At 36.3% G+C, this 20,375-nt stretch overlaps 1 protein-coding gene across 3 annotated transcripts in view; it reads left to right on the top strand.

Annotated features, from left to right (window-relative positions):
• The window catches only part of PDSS2 (decaprenyl diphosphate synthase subunit 2), a 254,894-nt gene that overhangs the window by 147,486 nt on the left and 87,033 nt on the right, over positions 1–20,375 (top strand). For all 3 annotated transcript variants that reach the window (XM_060030148.1, XM_060030146.1, XM_060030147.1), the window contains one exon: positions 4,286–4,484. In XM_060030148.1, the coding sequence (XP_059886131.1) occupies positions 4,286–4,484 (199 nt within the window). The remainder of the gene's footprint in view (positions 1–4,285; positions 4,485–20,375) is intronic.

The following is a 20,375-nucleotide window of genomic DNA, read 5'->3' on the forward strand; positions in this document are numbered from 1 at the left end:
GATTCTTTCATATTGTCACTGCTTCTCTGCTGTATGCTAAATTAACTCTTGTGTAATGTGGCCTGAAGTTGTTTATCTAATGGTAAAATCTTAGAAGTTGAGAGCATCATACTAGATAGTGGAATTGCAGGACAGATTTCAAGATGACCAATCAGTTCATTTCTATTTCTTGTAGAAAAGTAGGTACCAATAATAGCAATAATTTTGTCTCTTTTTAACTATTAACTACCAGTCTAAGTAATTTTTTTTTAATCCCCGAATCTTAGAATTTTAGAGCTGAATCTTAAATTTTAGGACTCAAATCCCTGAACCTTAGAACTGGAAGAGACTGTTTCTCCAGTTCCCCTCCTTTCAGTGTTCAGAAGACCAAGGACCTGAGAGTTTAAGGGATTTGCCCACGACCTGTCTGTTATAGGTAGAACTGTTATCTAGGTTCCTGACTGAGTTAAATCACTTGATTTGATTCTAACCAAATGATTTGGAAACAACTTGATTATTTTCCCTAGCTACTATGAACAAAAAGAGTCAAGTCTAGTCATAATATACTTTCTCCTAGAAATATTCTCTTCTGTAGTGCTTAGAACTAAGGATGAAAATTGGACAAGTTTGTGGTGGGCATATACCAATCTTGGTAACATTGGTGACTTTGGCCCCCTACCACCATTTGCTATTCATTAGGCAAATAAACATTTTAAATTATCATTGGTCACTATGACAAGGTGACTCTGAGTTCCAGCTTTGTCCTTTATAAACTGAATGTTCCGACCAGGTCTTTAACCTCCCAGACCTGCTGTAATTAGAATCACAAGTAGATAATATAAGTGAAAGTTCTTTGCGAATGGTGGGTGCTGTACATATTATGGTTTTTCACTTTTATTATTACCACTGTTTTTGTTGTTTCTGGCCATGTGGCATTTAAAGATTGCCATTTGTTTAATGAATGCAGTTTTATGATTATAGATGTCTTTATTAAAAGCTCCCAATCATTCATTTTCATCCTTAGGGTAATTCAAAACACCTACAACTTTTGCTTTCCTGGTTATTACTTTCTTTCATAAGCTGAACTGCATGAGAGATTTATCCAGTGCTTAACCCTTCTTGAGTTTTATACTTGCTCATAATCTCATTGTGCAATTTTTGTGAAATGTAGCAGCGAACTTTTTCGTAAGCTAGAATACATTTGCAGGGTACTAATAAAATATATTTTTATTCCTTTCTTTTAGTCACTCTTTTAAAGGATAGTTTTAAATTTTAGCTCCCTTTTCAAAAATGTTTTCTGTTAACTTCTCAATAGTCTTATAAGGCTCCATCCCTGGTGATTTTCTTTGGGATGTAGTAAGGTTTTAATCTAAACCATGAATCTACTCTTTTCAGAAGCTGTTTAACTCACTGGTTCATCTTCTCCTACACCCCCAATTTGTAGTCAGATACAGTATGTACACGGGGTCATTTTTACATATTCTTTTACTTTTTTTTTTTTTTTTTTGAAGCTAGGGGAGTAAATCAGAAACGTAATTTTTCTTTTGTATATGCCAAGTATTTTGGCTCCTTTATTTTATTGCATCTTTATGTAATTACTGTACTGTAGTTGTTAAACAAGTACTACATTTTTTTGAGAGAAGAGTCTCTTATATTTATTATTAGATTGTTTTATATTTATTTGTCTCCTTGTCTAAGGCTGTTATTCTAGGTCAAATGCTTAAATTTGACCTTTAGGTCAAACCCTTTTGTTACTTGGGCCTTTGTTACAGCTTCCTCCACTGATCTCTCCACTTTCACTACCTACTTTTTAATATTTAGGTATATTTTCTGTCTTTCAAGTTACCACAGATAAAAGTTTTGCAAGTTGTTTCCCTACCTTATAACACCATATGTTTTTGCTCAATCCCCCAATAACAGTTTCCTCACTGCCTTTCCAGATTCTACTAAGACTTTGCCATTTCTTCAGCCTTTACCTCTAGCCCCAAACATTCAGACTCAAAGCCATTGACACATATTTTAGGCTTTTTTTGCAACAGCACCCACTCCTAGATATACCAGTTTCTGTATCAGATAGCTATTGCTTCATAGCAAACTATCCTAAGATTTAGTGACTTGAAACAGCCATTTTATTTCTTACATTCTGGGGTCACTCGTGTGACTGCACTGGACAAGCCTTAATGCATAAACACTTAGAAGGCTTTACTTATGTCACGTGTGCTAATGTCTTTTTGGCCAAAGTAAGTCACATGGTGAAGCCCAAAGTTAGGGTGGAGGGGACTACACAGGAGCGTGGAAACGAAGTGGCATGATTCACATGGGGCCATTTGTAACAGATTTCAATGGATTTCTAGCTCTGTATTACTGTGTGCCTTTGGGCAAGTCATTAAACTGTGTACATCAATTTTCTCACCTATAAAAAGAGGTTAGTAATACCTATCATAGGGTGGTTATGAGGTTTAAATTTTATAGTAATTGTTAATTTTTTATGGTTATAAAAGTAATACTTTTGTTATAGAAAAGGTACAAACTATAGAAAAGTATAAAAAAGAAAACAAACATCTCTTGAAATCCTGTCTGATACAGCACTATACTATAAGCTCCTCAAGGGCCTTCTCTATTTTAATTACTGCTGTAGATATATATCTTGGTTCTTGTTCTGAAAGATAAGGTCCTTGAAGGAAGAGACCACATTCTATTCATGTCTGTAAATCCCACAGCTTTGCATTTAGGATTAAAAGTAATAATGCATAAAAGTGCTTAACCTAATGTCTGGCACAAGTTATATTCCCACTCAAATTGGAGTTTTATTAGATACCAGTAAGAATTCTCATAAATCTTAAAGTTATACTGAGGACAAAGTATCTAAATGGAACTGTAGAGGGTGGCCCTTACTGGTCAGCTTCTCTCTGGGGAATCCTGGTGACTCGTGGGATAGAGAATGGGGAATGGTAGAGAGAAGAAAGGTGTCAGGATCTGCTTATGGATCACAAACTACTTGGTGGAAAGGCCTCTAATAAAAACTTCATTCAAGTGTCTTTGCGAGGGTGCTTGATATGAAGTTACACCAAACCCTCAGCTGCATTTGCCACAGTTTCTGTCTTCAGCTTCATGATGTTTCCCTGAGTTTGAAGCATTCAGCTAACAATGGCAAGGCAGAGACACCAGAAACGTACACATGATTTCCATGACAAACTGGTAATACTAGTGGGGCCACTTTGTGTTGCTATATGGGTATATGCAGCAACACAAATTGGAATACTGTGGAACCTGTCCCCTGCTAGCAGAGTCACCCCAAAGAATGGAGAGATCAGTGATCATCAGTCATCCAGCTGGTATAATACTGAATTGCTTCAAAACCAACTCATAATTGATGCCAAGTAAAAGTACCATGTACCCATTAAAATATGGCATGATTGAAAAAAAGTGCATTTGAAACCTTCAAAAAGAAACCCCACGAAGCTTGAAAATGCTAAGTGAAATAAGTCAGAGAAAGACAAATACCGTATGGTTTCACTTACATGTGGGATATAAAAAAAACAAAACAAAACCAAAAACAACTCATAGATACAGAGAACAGATTGGTGGCTGTCAGAGGTTGGGGTCGGGGGGCGGGTGGAGGGTAGGAAGGGAGACAAAATGGGTGAAGGTGGTCAAAAGGCACGAACTTCTAGTTATTTTAAAAAGAAAAGCCATGAAGATATAATGTACTGGGGATATAATGCATAAATGGTGACTGTGGTTAATAATACTGTATTGTGTATTTGTAAGTTGCTAAGACAGTAGATCTTCTCATAACAAGAAAAAAAAATTTGTGACTATATGTGGTGACAGATGTTAACTAGGCTTACGGTGGTGTTCATTTTGCAATACAGCCCTCCCTTGATATCCACAGGGGATTGGTTCCAGGACCCACTTCAGATACCAAAATCCACGGATGCTCAAGGCCCATAGCCGGTCCTCCATATCTGTGGTTCCACATCTGCAAATTCAACCAACCTCAGATTGTATAATACCTAAGTATTTATTGAAAATATCCTCATGTAAATGGACTCACACAGTTCAATCCCGTGTTGTTCAAAGGTCAACTGTATGTACAAATACCAAATCATTATGTTGTACACCTGAAACTAATGTAATGTTATATGTCAATTATATCTCAATAGAAAAAAACTTCATGAAAAAGGAATAATCTAAAAAAAGAGACACTAATCTATAAAATATTTTGTTGTTGAAAACTGAAGTCTGACATTAGTGATAAGTTGGTATTCTTTATACTCAGACAAGTCTTACCTTTATGTTTTAGTCAAAGAAGTTTGGCAGAGATCACAGAACTTATCCATACTGCTCTCCTTGTACATCGTGGGATAGTAAATTTAGATGAATTGCAATCTTCTGATGGGCCACTGAAAGACATGCAGTTTGGAAATAAAATAGCTATCCTGAGTGGAGACTTTCTTCTAGCAAATGCCTGCAATGGACTAGCTCTTCTTCAGAACACCAAGGTAAAACTGGGCAGGGTTTGCTTGTATCTGGATGGCCTTTGGTTGACTGCAGGAGCCACAGAGGTCTGGACACCCTGCTGCCTCAGCTCCCCACACATAGATGCTCAGTAAAATTGTGACGATGATAATGACGTTGATGGCAGTGTCAACACCAGTTAAAACTGGTAAATGCTAGGAAAGAGTTTTGAAATTAATTTCTATTTTTTTCTGATTACAGATGGAATTATTTGTTAATTATAGGGTAGTGTTAAATATTCAATATAAAGATATAAATAAATATTACCTATCATCTCACTATCCAGAAATAATCACTGTTGGTTAATATTTTCATGTATTTCCTTTCAGTCTTTTTTTGTTTGTTTATTCATACATTTATATATGTGGATTTGGGGGTAACATAAGTGAGAACTTACATGTGCAAGATTTTTTTTAATCCTTCCTGTTTTCTCTCATGGCATATATGATGTGGGCATTTTCCCATGTCATTAACTTTTTTCATAAACTTTCTAATGGTTGCACAATATTCAATTATTTAGATGCAATATTGTTTATTTAAGAAGTTCCTTGGGCTTCCCTGGTGGCGCAGTGGTTGAGAGTCTACCTGCCGATGCAGGGGACACGGGTTTGTGCCCCGGTCCGGGAAGATCCCACATGCCGTGGAGCGGCTGGGCCCGTGAGCCATGGCTGCTGAGCCTGCGCGTCTGGAGCCTGTGCTCCGCAACGGGAGAGACCACAACAGTGAGAGGCCCACGTACCACAAAAAAAAAAAAAAGTTGAATATGAGGGACTTCCCTGGTGGTCCAGTGGTTAAGACTTCGCCTTCCAGTGAAGGGGGTGTGGGTTCAATCCCTGGTCAGGGAGCTAAGATGTCACATGCCTCACGGCCAAAAAACCAAAACGTAAAACAGAAGCAATATTGTAATAAATTCAATAAAGACTTTAAAAAAAAAGTTGAACATGAAAGATAAAATTGTTAGTTTACAATATTAATACAAGTACAAATTTAGGTGAAACACATACAGTGTTGTGATAAAAATGACCGTCTTACTATCTTGAGAAATCTATGGAGGACTTGGAACTGGTTGAGGCACACCCATAATTCATAATTGCATCGAAACAAACATCAACATTCTACTAATTGAAATAGAAGCTATTGTTACAAAAATTTACAAATATCTTTATAGTCAGACTCTCTGGACTACAAGATTTGGGGAATATAGCTGATATTGAGTATAAAACTATATAGTTCAGCACCACAATATGTGCCTTCTCTCTTTGTTGCCTGTCATCAATCAGATTTTAGAAATCTTTATACCCAACAATGGTATTGAATTTTGTTATAAATGGCTCATCAAAGTTTTGGTGACATTTTGTTCAAAATCAAGTGGAAATCTGAAATCAAGTGTTCAACAACTGAAACACCCAACGAAGCTTTTATAGAACTGCAATTAATGAAAACAAAATTTCCATTGGAATTTTTCCCTACAGAAGGAAAGAAGGAATTGAACAACGTAAATGGTAAGAACTCAAATGCTCTACAAGATTAAAATTTGCAATTCTGTACTTCTGATTGGGAATATTTCATCTTGCAGGAAGAATCTTTTGGTGGTGCTCCTATTTTGAATAAATTATACACATACATGAATGAAATGAAATTGAGAAGGCCTAGACTTTGCAGCATCTAATTTTGGCAAAACATTCAAAAGAATCATAGAGTCAATTTATTTGACAAGTTTTACCTTTTAAAAATATTTGTCAAAGGAAAGTACTCTGAAGGAAGCAAGAAGACAGTACCTTGAAAATATTTGGGGTGGAATAGTTACACTTTTCAATGTGAAAAAAAAAATTAGAACTGAGTGTCTCTTCCATTTAGAAAATTTGCTCTGAGCTTACCAAGTAACTCAGAACCTGTAGAAAGAGCATCTTTCTCAATTAAAAATATTATGGTCTACCAATAAGAATCAATTAAAATATCAGTAATTTCAAATTAATTAATTATAAAATGCAACTGTGAAGAATATTGCTAGCAGTTTTATTTTTAAATGCCATATTTTTATAGACACATCCTTCAGAAAAATGCCAGTGACACAATATTAGAGACAGATATTGCTAAGAAACAAAGTATGTGAATATGTACCAAGAATAATTATTCTACTGACTATTTTTTAATATTCAGATTATCAATATAAAGAAGTTCTTTTTTATTTTAATGTACATGGATATATGTTATTTTTATTTCTTTTGAAATTTTATTTTTGAAAATGGTTTTTGAATAGAACTAGTTAACAAGTCCCCCAGTATAATCAAATCAATTGTTAGTTAATAAATACCAGTTTCAAAAAGTACAAAATTTTAATTATTTTAGCACTCCCTTTTACTCTCACATGGCCCAGTTCAGATGATAAATTGTATAGTGTCACCACTTTAAAGACGTTTCTCAGAAGTTATTTGAAATCCTTCTGCTTACATCCTATTGGCTAGAATTTAATGATATGGTCACACCTAGCTGTCAGGGAGACTAAGAAATGTAAACGATTGTGAGGTTGCCATGTGCCCAACCAAAAATCCGGAAGATGCAGAGAATAGATACTGGGAGACAAGTAGCATTCTGCCCTACCTTCCCATCCCACTTTTGGCTAGCACATATTTTCATAAGACAGACCTGCTGGTTTTAGGGAGAAAATAGTATGGTACCTTTAATATATAGTTTATATTCATCTGAAAAGGAAGCTAAAGAAAGAAATGAATTGGCCGTATAAAATGGAATAATAGGGGCTTCCCTGGTGGCACAGTGGTTGAGAGTCCGTCTGCCGATGCAGGGGACACGGGTTCGTGCCCCGGTCCGGGAAGATACCACATGCCGCAGAGTGGCTGGGCCCGTGAGCCATGGCCGCTGAGCCTGCGCATCTGGAGCCTGTGCTCTGCAACGGGAGAGGCCACAACAGTGAGAGGCCCATGTACCGCAAAAAAAAATTAAAAATAAAATGGAATAATAAATAATCTCAGTTGACTTGGGAGCCACTCTCTGACTGCATTGTCCAACTTCCCTCTTCACCATACCTGCTATGGTCTGTGTTGAACTCTGGGTCTTGGAGAAGGAGGAAGCCTCAGAAAGTACAGGTCTGGTATGCAGATGATTAGCCACACACACTGGCCACTCATGGTTTAGACTCACATACCTGAGAGGAAGAGATGTTACGGACATACTAACTAGGTCCACATTTCAGTAATTAGCCCTCAGCCTGGCCCCTACCATTAAAAAAGAAAAAAAAAAAAAGCTTATTGCCTTCAGACAAATTTATATCTGTTTGCTCTGATCATCAGATCTAACTCACTTAAGCTATTCTGATGAAATGTTATATAAGGTTAAGATGATGGTACAAATATTAAGTACAAATATTATTAACATGCTATAATGACACAAACAAGTATTCACTTGTGTTAACCACTTTATGGGAATAATATTTAATATGTTCCTTTTTCTTAGCTAGCTTGTATCATTCACACATTCTTTCTTTCAGTGTGGTTCAAGTTCAGAGAAAATGGAGGCTTTGTTCCCATCAAAATCAAATCAGATTCACAGCCGGTGAAATCCACTCCTGGTGTTTTGCATTCAGAAGCATCACTATAAATGTTCCAGAGTCTAAGACCTCCACCATCTGCTCCATTAGGCACTGGATTTCAGTAGCACTACTTGATTTACTCCCCCCACCCCCCAAAAAAAGCTTAGAATATCCAAGCAAGGGTTCAGCCTGAAGCTTCTCCTTGGAATAAGAATGATCAGGCATTCCCTTCCCCTCCAGTGAGCCCTGTACCTTCACGGTCTGTGCACAGGTTTGCACCTTTAGATTTGCATTTTATCAACCTTTGTCTGGTGAGGAATTTTTTTCCTTTTTAAACCATGGTATGTTTTTTTCTGACTTTGATAGTTGTGTGTTAAATTGAAGCCTTTATTCTACACAACCCCGTTCATCCAAAACATGGATCTTTTGCACATTGTTCTTCAAAGGGTCATTGAAGGCTCTACAAGGTCAATTTCAAAAGATGCTTCACTGGCTCACTTTTTGTGAAAGACCTTGACTACCATGTCCAGGGGTCCATAATTGATCTTCTACAAATCTAGGCTTTTTGTAGCCCTCTTTTAATCATAATAGATGATTTCCAAATCATGTGAACAGTATTTTAAACTGAGTAGATTGTAAGGGGTAACTAAAATGCTTTATCAAAGAATTTTCTTTGATAAAGCAAATCTCCCATATTCAGAGCCAGTTCCTTTCATTTAAATACATGGCAATATTCCCCTTAGAATATTTTTTTTAAGGAAAGTAAAGTTTTATCTCAGAAGAGGAATAATTTTATTAAATGAGTTCCCAGAAGCTTAAGTATAATACTAACTACTAAAAGGGGGATTTTGAAGGGGAAGAAGAGGTGGCGATAAATAAGCTCTCTACATATGGTTAATATCTTGGTAAAGTTAGATTCTATTTAATGATGTTTTAATTTTCTTTTATAAGAAAGAAAAATTGTCGGCAATAGCAACATAAATAGAGGCCACAGGAATAAGGGAGCAGGTAGAACATAACACAGAATTGTTGTGTATAGTTTTCTGTTTCTCCACAGTAACTGTCTGCTTTTTCTTTGAGGGTGTATATTTAACTTGGTAGTTAAAATTAGCATATTTGTAGCAACTTTAATTTTTTATGACTTACTCATTCTACCAATTTCCCATTTTCTTTTGCTACTGAATTCTTGTCTGAATTTCTATATTATGTGTTTATCACTGTACTTCTGCAGGGACAGGCCATTAGATGAAGTATTCTACAGTCATATGAAATTCAGAGCTGTTTTATAATTGCCAAGGGTAAAATTAGCAAAGTCAATTATTCTCCCTTTGGCTTTTCCCTGAAGATATTAGGGGTCTTCAAGGTAATTGCCTTAGGTAACACTTAGATTTTTAAATATCTCTAAGTATAGAAATTGGTATATTAATCCTCTGATAATTGTCTTCTTACTGTTATAGCTGTAGTCACGTACGTGTGAATTAACAAGATTTTGAATTCAGTAGTGAGTTTAAAAATTAATGCTTGAGTTATCATTCATTTTCAATTTTCGGACCTAAGGGCAACTTTTTATTTTAGTACTTCACTACATAAAGACCCTGAACTAAGAGACCTCAGATGCCTCTTTTTAAGCTGTAAATTCCCTGACTCCATTGAAATAAATTGCTCTATGTTGTGTTCATGCAGAACATCACTGAATGCTGAAATGATGGGGTCATGCCAGAATCTAAAATTTTAGTGTTTGAGCATCAAGCTATCAATGAGACACACTGAATAACTGGGGAAAAATCATAACATGGAAAAGCACTATAATTTAGAAATCTGGCTGACCATTAGAGCTTTTCCCTCGTCTCTGTGTTTACTTGTAGACTGGATTTGTATTTTAAGATTAAGCCACAGTGTAAATAAGACTGTGCATATTATTATTTGTCATCTATTTTTTAAAAAAAACATAGTGTTTTATATGTACAGTGATGACCCTAGTATCTAAAGAATTTAATTCACCATGTTATTTTTTTAATCTTTGTAGTGATTTTCATTTAATGGACCTATGATTATACATCTGTGAGTTAGTTAGTTCTGGGGTCTTGTCTAAACATCCCAGAACATTGTCATGATGTCACTCCTGGGAGCCATTCTATTAAGCATTAGTGATTTATATTTCTAAATAACCAGTGGCACAGATGTAGTCCTTGCATAACTGATGTATTCTCTTATGTTAACTTTGTTTTCCAAAAGGTATAAATATGTTGTTTACAAGGAATAATTTTGTTTGTATAAATATGCTCAATTTATGCATATAAATCTCCTTTTATACCATCTATATATTTTAATAAAGCAGCTGCTATTGGTTATTTGATGTTTTTCTTATCTGTTATATTGTTTACTTTCAAGTTCATGTTGAAAAGTGAAACCTGAAAACATACTATGTCATATGAAATTTAAGTTTTTCTCTGTCATATTTATTTAAAATAGACATTATTGTGACCTTGTGTGTTTACAGTCTTGTCATAAGTATTTTACCTGTGGAAATTATTGAATTAATTGCTTTCATCCTCTTTAGTTTGACACCCATGATTAATGTTCTTTTCTTCATATGACCCAGTCAAGGGTAGATTTTCATGACTAGAGTAAATATGTGCAGAACGTAAGTGGGGTGTCATATGTTGTAACGATAAAGGAAACTATCTCCATATCAGAGAAGTCAAAATACTATTTTAAAATTACAATTTCAAAATCCCCAAAATAATTTTTCCAGCTTTTTTCTTATCACATGCTAACATAGCCACATATTAAACAGACACTGTATTTATATTCTGAGTCTGCTTCCTTGTATTTAAAGTGAAAGTGATAAATGTTTGAGATGTGTGCTAGAAATAAGAAGACAGGGACTTCCCTGGTGGTGCAGTGGTTAAGAGTATGCCTGCCAGGGCAGGGGACTTGGATTCAAGCCCTGGTCTGGGAAGATCCCACACACCGTAGAGCAACTAAGCCTGTGTGCCACAACTACTGAGCCTGCACTCTAGAGCCCGCGAGCCACAACTACTGAGCCTGCGTGCCGCAACTATTGAAGCCCATGCGCCTAGAGCCCATGCCCTGCAACAAGTGAAGCCACTGCAATGAGAAGCCCGCACACCGCAATGAAGAGCAGCCCCCGCTCTCCGCAGCTAGAGAAAGCCCACACGCAGCAACGGAGACCCAACACAGCCTTAAATCAATAAATTTTTTAAAAAGGCAAAATATTATGTTCTTTTAAAATGTATTATCTCATTAAAACCTTGAACTTTACCCTTGTGGTGCCATAAAACAATGGAATGAAGTATCTTTTTGTCATAGGAAGGTCAAATGCCATCATGCAAAATGGACACTTCTCTGAGTGTCTGTGTCAAACCAGAAACCTGAAGACAAGAAAAAAAGAGCAAGAGAAGCATTTCTTCCATATGCCTGGCATTTAAAGAAACCCATTTTTTAAAAAGTCTGTGTACTGGGCTTCCCTGGTGGCGCAGTGGTTGAGAGTCCGCCTGCCGATGCGGGGGACACGGGTTCGTGCCCCCGTCTGGGAAGATCCCACATGCCGTGGAGCGGCTGGGCCCGTGAGCCATGGCCGCTGAGCCTGCGCGTCTGGAGCCTGTGCTCTGCAACGGGAGAGACCACAACAGTGAGAGGCCCGCGTACCGCAAAAAAAAAAAAAAAAAGAAGTCTGTGTTCTACAAAAATACACCCTCTGACATGGGTACAGTTGAACCACACACCGTGGTTGGCCATGAGAGGTAGAAACATACTGATTATGGCAATCTCATCGTATACTTTGGCAACCTCAATTTTTGTAAATCCCTTTTCCCACTTTCTAGAAGTAAAATTAATTAAACCAGCTTTTTTTCCCCCTCCAATTTCACTGACATAAATTGCTATTTCTCCAAAGCCAGAGAGAGAAAAAAATGTATTTTCCAGCTTGAGTTATTCAGTACTCTTCTTTTGCCTTTCTAATGATTTTACTCAAGGAATTTCCTGAGTTCAGAGTTTACAAAGTACTAGGCAGATGAACAGCTGATTACTTCCTCTTCATCCTCAGCCACCTGACCCCAGTCTCTTCTCCAGCCATCATTTCTTCACCCAGTAGACTTGTACACAGTGCCCCTTTCTTTGTCTCTTACTGTTCACAACTCAGTTCATTTCACCTTAGACAGTCTCCAGAATGTATACACATCCTCTTCAGCTGTTTTCCACCAGATTTTCATTCTTCTTTTACCTGTTGTTTCAGAAAAATTGCCATCCACCATTTTGCCTTCTCTCTGCTTTTTTCAAGAGGAAAAATAAACGAAGAAACTTGGAGTTGAAGAACACAGAGTAAAGCTTGGTATACTCTTGTGTTAAGAAAAAGGAAAATTATAATTAGAAATGAGATAGGCATAGGAAAGAACCAGTGTCTCTACCCTTATTCTCTTATTAAACCAAATTTCCCTGCAACCATCAACATTTAAAGATCATTTTAAAAATGTTTCCTATTTAGTTTTGTTTTCCAATTTTGTTTAGTTGCAAGTATTATAAGATTGTGGTTTTCAATCTTATTTTTAATTACAAGTATATGGTATTTCTAATATTATGGGCTAACTAAGCTTTTGTGGGCTTCCCTGGGAACCTAGCCATCATTTATAGCCTTTTATTTTAGGAAAATGTAGTATAAGCTCCAAAAAAATTTACTTATAGATGAAATTCCAAAATGCAGTGCATTTGTAATCTGGTGCCTGCTATATTAAATTAAGACTGAATTTGAACACCATAAGCAAAAGAAAATTTAAGAGCATCCAAAAGGATCCACGTGACTGCTTTTCATTACTTTTATTGATATAGCTTTGGTTTTAGCATTTCCATCATTTTCCTCTGAGTTGTAAATACTCAACGAAAAAATTCACTTTAAGCCAAAATTGGCTTACAGGGCCTTAACCCAGGAGCAAATTTTATTTATTTAGCAATAGTGATTGGGGAAGAGCCCTTTTCTGGCAGCTAATGACCTACTGGAGGACTTGTGTGCCCAAGGCAAAGCTGAAGGCCATTAGCCCAGCAGGTCATTAACTGACAAATGCCTGACCCTGAGGTCATTTCTGATATTGTAAACTGTGAAAACATTAAAGTGGGTTTGTTAGAAAGTATGGCTATGCCAAGGAACTTTGTTTTTAAGAATTTTGGAAAATGCATTAAGTTGTTTGTTGTTATTCATGTGGCTTAATCGTCTTTGTTCTTTGTTCAGGTCAGTCAGATATCAGTAAACATCAAAACTATACTGTGTCTGTGTTCAATCTTTAGTTTTTAAAGGACAGTTTCTCTGTTTAGAATATCAGATTAACTACTTCATTACTAAGCAGCTACACTCTTGTGGATCACTTATGTTTTCATCATATGTTGAGCTTTATAGCACTTACCTATTTTATATTCCTCAGTGATGACATATAAAGCTACAAAGAGTCATGGAAATAGCCCTGAAGTAGAAGTCTGTAGACCTAGTTCCTATCCCTACCTTTTTTTTTTTAATTCGCCATTTAACATTGGACAGCTCATTTTATCTCTTAGAATTCCAGTTGAGATCTTTTCCTCCATATTGTTTATCTAATGTGTTAATATTCCATTTTTGAAATGAAATTAGAAACTTCATAATGTAGAATATTTAATAGTTATTACAATTACTACCAAACATTAAAAAAAAAACACCTTATATTTTTGAGTATTTACTATGTAGCAGGCACTGTTGTGTTTTTTGCGTATTAACCCATTTAATCTCTCCTGAGACAGAGGAAAGGGTTAAATAATTTCCTCGTGGTAATAAATGGTAGAGCTGCTGCCTGAATCCAGGCAGTCCGGCTCTGAAATCCTCGTGCTTAACTAAAGTAGAAGACAAACCAACAAAGAACCATGATGCCTTTTTTGCCAGCAGTTTTGCAGTTACAGATACAGGAATTTATAATATCTTAAACAACTAGTGGTTTTTAAATATTGGAATAAACAATACAAACATCAATAGGGCTTTATAAAACATTTTAGAGAAATAACTACTAAGCAAAGGCAACTTGTTTTCTTAGTTTCCTCATCTATAAAATAAAGGCAGCATTATTTCCATCCCCTACCTCCTTGCCAGTGCCAATAGTCTACAGTTCTGAGTGTTGTAAGAAAGACTGTAAAGGTACAATATATAACCAGATTCTGACAAGGGCATTAAATATGAAGAGAAACAAAGAAATCAAGAAAAATTGTTAATAAAAATCAAAGATGAGGGCTTCCCTTGGGGGGAATTGGTTGAGAGTCCGCCTGCTGATGCAGGGGACACGGGTTCGTGCCCCAGTCCGGGAGGATCCCACATGCTGCGGAGCGGCTGGGTCCGTGAGCCATGGCCTCTGAGCCTGCGTGTCCGGAGGCTGTGCTCCGCAGCGGGAGAGGCCACAGCAGTGAGAGGCCCGCGTATCGCAAAAAAAAAAAAAAAAAAAAAACAAAGGTGTAATAGAGAAGCCAAAATATTTTATAAATGTCAGAGATCTTAAGATTGACATGCATATTTCAGCAATCTAAAGTAATATCAGCCCCATAGCTGATTCACTTTGTTATAAAGCAGAAACTAACACACCATTGTAAAGCAATTACACTCCAGTAAAGATGTTTAAAAATAAATAAATAAAGTAATACCCCAAATTAGTGAACTCATCTTTATGGCAGATTTGTGATGAGAAACTTAGGCTTTATTTTATCAATACTTTAAGCCATAAGGTGATATGCAGATGTAAATTTCTGAAAATAGTGTTTGGACAAAGTGGTAACTGTGCAAATTTATTTTTAAATAGTTAAGATTTATACAATGAATTCAAATATTAGAGGAGTACTGGTAATTCAACAAAAATTTTTGTGTGCATGTGCTAAGCATTAGAGATAACAGTTTGAAAGTCAATTGTAATCTTTATAGATTTGAGAATTTCAAACCCAAGGGTATCCATTATTTGATTCAAGGGACAATGCAGCTAGTGTCAAGTTTCTACTACCTAATTTTTTTAAAGGAGGGGAAAATGGATTATCTAATTTTCTAGAATGCAGTATTAGTAGGGCCAGTTATTTTTAGAATTTCATTGAATCACAGATTTTGAAGAGCTGCGAAGGTATTTGGAAGAAATACAATTTAGACAAGATGCATGGATTTTAATGCATATGAGTCATGCTTTTATTTCTGTGACTGCCTTTGAAGTGCCGACCTTGGGATGTCTGTAAATTACAAACATCTGCTTTTCAGTGTGGCAATTTGAAGAGGAACTGATTGTGCTGAAAGGTGAACTGTGTTACCCAAAGGACATGGTATCCCTGGAATTTGCAAGATGTATGTGTGAATTCCAGAAAAATCCTGAAATATTTAACTCTTCGGCCAATGTGGTCTAAACCAATTTGTTTTCATGAATCTAATAAGTTTGAAGCTAATAGTCAACATCAGTTAATGTAAACCAACAAGACTGATATGCACTCTAACAGCATATATCCCATAGTACCCAAGAATGATTCTCTTTTATCCTGCCTGTTTACACTCAGTTAATTTACATGTTTTTGTTATAAAGTGATAAAGAAGTTAACACCTTTACAAATATATTTCAGAATAACAGTGTTTAAACTGCATGGCGAAAATTTGAGGACTTTGTTTGCAATTCAGATGACCAAAGTATGAGCTATACGTGACGTATATCAGCATGATGTAAGATAATGGTTCAAACCACAGATCACATCCTATTTATTGGTGGGTGGTGAAATCGTTTTAGTAGATCACTGTCAACACTTTTTTTTTTAATGAAATGCAAAAGAAAATAAGAATAATGAAACTTTTGTTTTATAGAACTTTTCACTCATTTTTGTGCATATGCATGTATGCATATACTGTGTCATGATGTAAAATATAGTTCTTACTCTGGGTTACAATTTAAAAATTTTGAAAGCTGGTACTACTAAGCAGTGTTCTAGCCAGCAGCATCCTTTCAGTTGCATGAAATACTGTACTATGATGCTGGTGTTCTGAAGATTCACATTGTAAACGTCTCAAAAGTGGGATTAACTTTTCAGTAAAATCATACTTGGAAAGCCTTAGTTAACATCACTGAGAGGACCTCAAATGAAGAAGCAGTGAAAGCAAAATGTAGGTTATCGGCTACATGGGGAAAAGTGTACAGATCATTGAAATGGCAGACATGATTCTCTTCAGAGAAAGTCCAGTCAAAACATGGTGTAACAGTACGCTTAAGTAAAGAGCATATTAACGTGGACCATCCTGAGTCCAACAGACTTCATGTGCAGGAATTCTCATGTTGGAGAAGGTGGAAAATAAAGCAGCTGACTGCTGTATGATAATGACAGGCAGAATTGCTTTGTTTCATGACTAAGCATGCAGTCCTCAGCAACTATTTACAGTTTTTGTAGCAATGCAAGGTACTTGGCAGAACCATTTTTTAACCACTGGAAAGCATCTCCTTTTTCTTTATTTCTTCTGAAAAGTTTCATCTTGATGTCAGCATTTTAAATTATCTGCCACTTTTCAGGAACCTAATCATTGTTTAAATAAATAAATGATATTTTTCATTGTTAAGTGACAAGGCCAAGAATCATGCACCGTCATTCAAAAAGTGAACAACTTTTTCGGATTACTTTTGTATTGCTAGTAAAAGGAATCCACATTTTTGGCAAATTGACCATTCCTTACAATTGTTATGAATAAAAAACGTGTGCAGCTGCACATTTAGGTTTCTGATCATGGGGCTTACTGTTGATAAAGCACAGATGCCTCTTACCTAGATATGCAAACTGAGGCCCAAAGAAGTGATGTGCTGGCCCAAGGTCATGCAGCTCATCTGTGTATTAATCCTCTAGGTGATCAAAGACAAATAAATGGCCTTTATATGGCCATCACTAGTCTCATTAGTACAGTGCCAGGTACATAGTAGGCTATCAGCGAATGTTTCTGAAATGAGTGCACCAGCCAATATAATGTTAAATTTCAACACTTCATACTCAAGCCATTTTCCTGAACTTGTGGACTATTTAAGTTTTATCAGCTGTGATTTTACTTTTCTGGAGTTCACTGAGTTTTCGTGAACCATTTTGACAAATGTTACCAGTAGTTAGTTTATAAACCAATGTATCAGCTGTTCTAAATTAAAAATTAAGATTACCAATTTGCTTAGTTTTTGCTGCACCTGTCCTACTGGTAGTGCCATTTCTCTCTCTGCTCTTCGCCCTTAGCCAGAAAGAAGTTCCCAGCTCACCAGAACAGATTGCCATCCCTCCCACAAATAAGCACGGCCTTACATATTTGGCAGCATTGAAGAGGCTCCCTTCAAAAAGCTGAGTTAGAAGCTTCTTCCAGAACTCCTGTGAGTTAGTGGTATGTTTACTGCAACAGACCTTTCATCATTGTCTTCATTAAACCTGGTCCTTGTCTGGTAGGAAGGAGTGGAGAGAACCATTCTTTCACCGACTTCATCAGTGGCTTATTAAAGCCACTCATTTATATTAATCAGCATGCAGATTAGGGCTCATCTGGGTTGTGTGTGCCCAGGTGGTGGGTGAGTAGATTCACCCCTTATTTGGCCACTGCTTCTGCTCCCCGTGTTCTTCAGAGGTTGCTTCTCCAAGGAGGCTGCCAACCTGGAAGTTCTGGCTGGGTGCTGAGGACTCTACCTGGAACCAGATAGCGCTTAAACCCAGTTTGTAAATGATAAAGTGCTTTACAAATGTTAGATATTATTGGCCTCTATGGGAGAGCGCTACTCCTTTACCAGTCCTTCTCTATCTCACCTTGGTAATGTAGGTAAATCTTCCTTCTTTAAAAGCAACTCTCAAATACTTTGTGCTCCATTTGTATGAAGAGGAACGGAAGAGTGAAGCTAACCACTCTGGTTACCATTAGCAGGCTATTCAGCATCCTTTATCTATAAAAGTATTTTTCTGTAAAATATTTTCACTGACAATATAGTTTTTGTGGCTTAAAAAAAAAATCTTGACAATATCCCTTCAAATGCCAAAGCACTTTGAAAAGAACATATTTACACTAAATCTGTCTTTTGTTCCTCCCAAGATGTATATTAGAATTAATTTTCCCTCAAGGGTGTTTTACCTTTGCTACTGCTTCATGCGTTGCTATTTGTTCCTGGGGATTGGGGGGGGAGTGCAGTAGATTCGTGTGTAATTAATGCCATCAGAACTGCAGATGCGTGCACACACATGACTGTTTCCTTTGCTAGCAGCTGTTAAGAGTACTAAAGACTGAGGGGCTGTGGGTTCATTTGCCTCCCAAATAGAGTGATGGATCACATGTTGTCCTTTCATTCCACGCTGTAGTAAAAAATGTCATTAAAGTAACCTTCCCAGGGCAAGTTTTTGAAAGACGATTATAAATCTGTAGTAGCCTCCACAGTTTGAGTATACCAAGCAAATTAAGTACATAGCAACCTTTTAAAAGTGAATTAAAATACAACTGTACTACCTTATGACATCAACTCAGCTTATGCTGACTTGAGTTTCAGTTGGGCCACATTAGTTTATAATTAAAATTTTTCTAAAGATTTAGTTGCATTTTACTTTAAATTTAGTATAGGCCCTCCTTTGCTCAAACCGAAGTGGTCTGGTTTACTAGTGAAGCATGTACAACTCTGTTGAGTCTATTCCATCTGTCAAATGCTGACTGACAGTACTCCTGAATCACATTTATTGAGAAAGGCACAAGTTTTCTGCACAGAATGCTTATCACCACTTACAGATCTTATTTTTGCTAATCAAGAGACTATTGATTGCTATATTCCATAAATCAATTTGTGGACACAGCTTAGCTTGAAGCCTTTCTGAGACTGAAACAGGGTATGCTTCTTCCCGTCCCAACCCCCTAGAAGTAGGTTTATTTTATCTGATTATGAAAGCAAGCTAATAAAAGGAGAGAAAATATAGTACATTATATACTAAGCAGTTATACATTTAAGCAATTCAGAAAAGTTGAAGAAAAAATTTTAATTAAAAACATCTAGAATCTTACCACTTACAGATTATCATTATTATCAATATTTTGCTGTTTCAGACTTTTTTCTCAGCATATATGAACACATAGATTGACCTCATTTTTGTTTTAAAAATACCTATCATGTTGTTCTGTTTTGTACCCAGCTTTTCTTTTTCGTTTCCTTAAGAATATGTTATAGACATCTTTGTATAGCAGTAAGTGAGGATGTCTTTTGGCCATTTGGTCATTACCACCTCCTACTTCTCTCAATTTCTAATTTTTAAGTTGAGAATTTTATTATAATTATAATATATAATTATATAATATAAAATTAATATATATTATATATGTATATATAATTAATTATATTATGTATAATTATATTAATATATAATTATAATTTTATTATATAATAATTACAACATCTTTTGTAAGGGTATGCATCACTTTAGTTTTTCAGTTTAAAAAAAATCACTGAATTTTAGTTACCCTTGCCAAAAGATAAAGAAGGAAGCAATTACATATTCCCTTGCAGTTGGTAAAATTTGTCCTGTAAATTAACCATTTAAGAAATTCATTCCATAGGTCAGTTATATTGGATCTGTAATTGTGCTAAGGTTCAGACAGATCTGAATACTACCTATTCCTTATCTTTGATGAGAGGGTAGTGATTAAAATGGGAGAGGTAACAGAGATTGTTTGCTTGAGAACAGCAATTTGATGTCCACTTCCTTTCCTATGCAACCTCCTCTCTGGTAGCCAAAAACGAGGTGGCACGAGAAACCAGCTCATAACACTGACATTGTGAATGGTTACGACTTCTGGCTCACTGAAATCTAAGGTGTTACTTAAAAGATTGGGAGATAGTGTATGACATTGCTGTATCGTTAAACACGACACAAATCAAAGAAAAAAGCATATTTGCATTTGCATGTACAGGTAAGCAATTCTGCTATTCTCACAACCTCCAGAAATGCAGAAATGAAGAAACATCTCCTATTTGATTACTCTCTAGGCAGGTAAACTAAACTTTATAATAGTGTTGGTGACAGTCATATAATCTGAAATAATGTTTCAGGATGCAACAAGTCAGTGTTACAGAGACCTCTGATTTTGGTTAAAATAGTCTTTTCATGTGTTCTGTTGTTGAATTAAACCCCACTTTTTCTAGTAGAAAGTGTTTGCTTGCCCCCCTGGGCTTGGAACAGAAGTCCTTGGTCTTTCTCTGGAGCACCAAAAAGTCTGGGACGGGGACTCTTAGTCTCGGACAGTCTGGCAGTTGAGCTCTAGATTCTCTTCTGGCTGACGTTATCCTTGCTACCGTTTTAG

The sequence above is a fragment of the Delphinus delphis genome, chromosome 14, assembly GCF_949987515.2.
Source record: "Delphinus delphis chromosome 14, mDelDel1.2, whole genome shotgun sequence".
In the NCBI taxonomy this organism is placed as follows: Eukaryota; Metazoa; Chordata; class Mammalia; order Artiodactyla; family Delphinidae; genus Delphinus; species Delphinus delphis.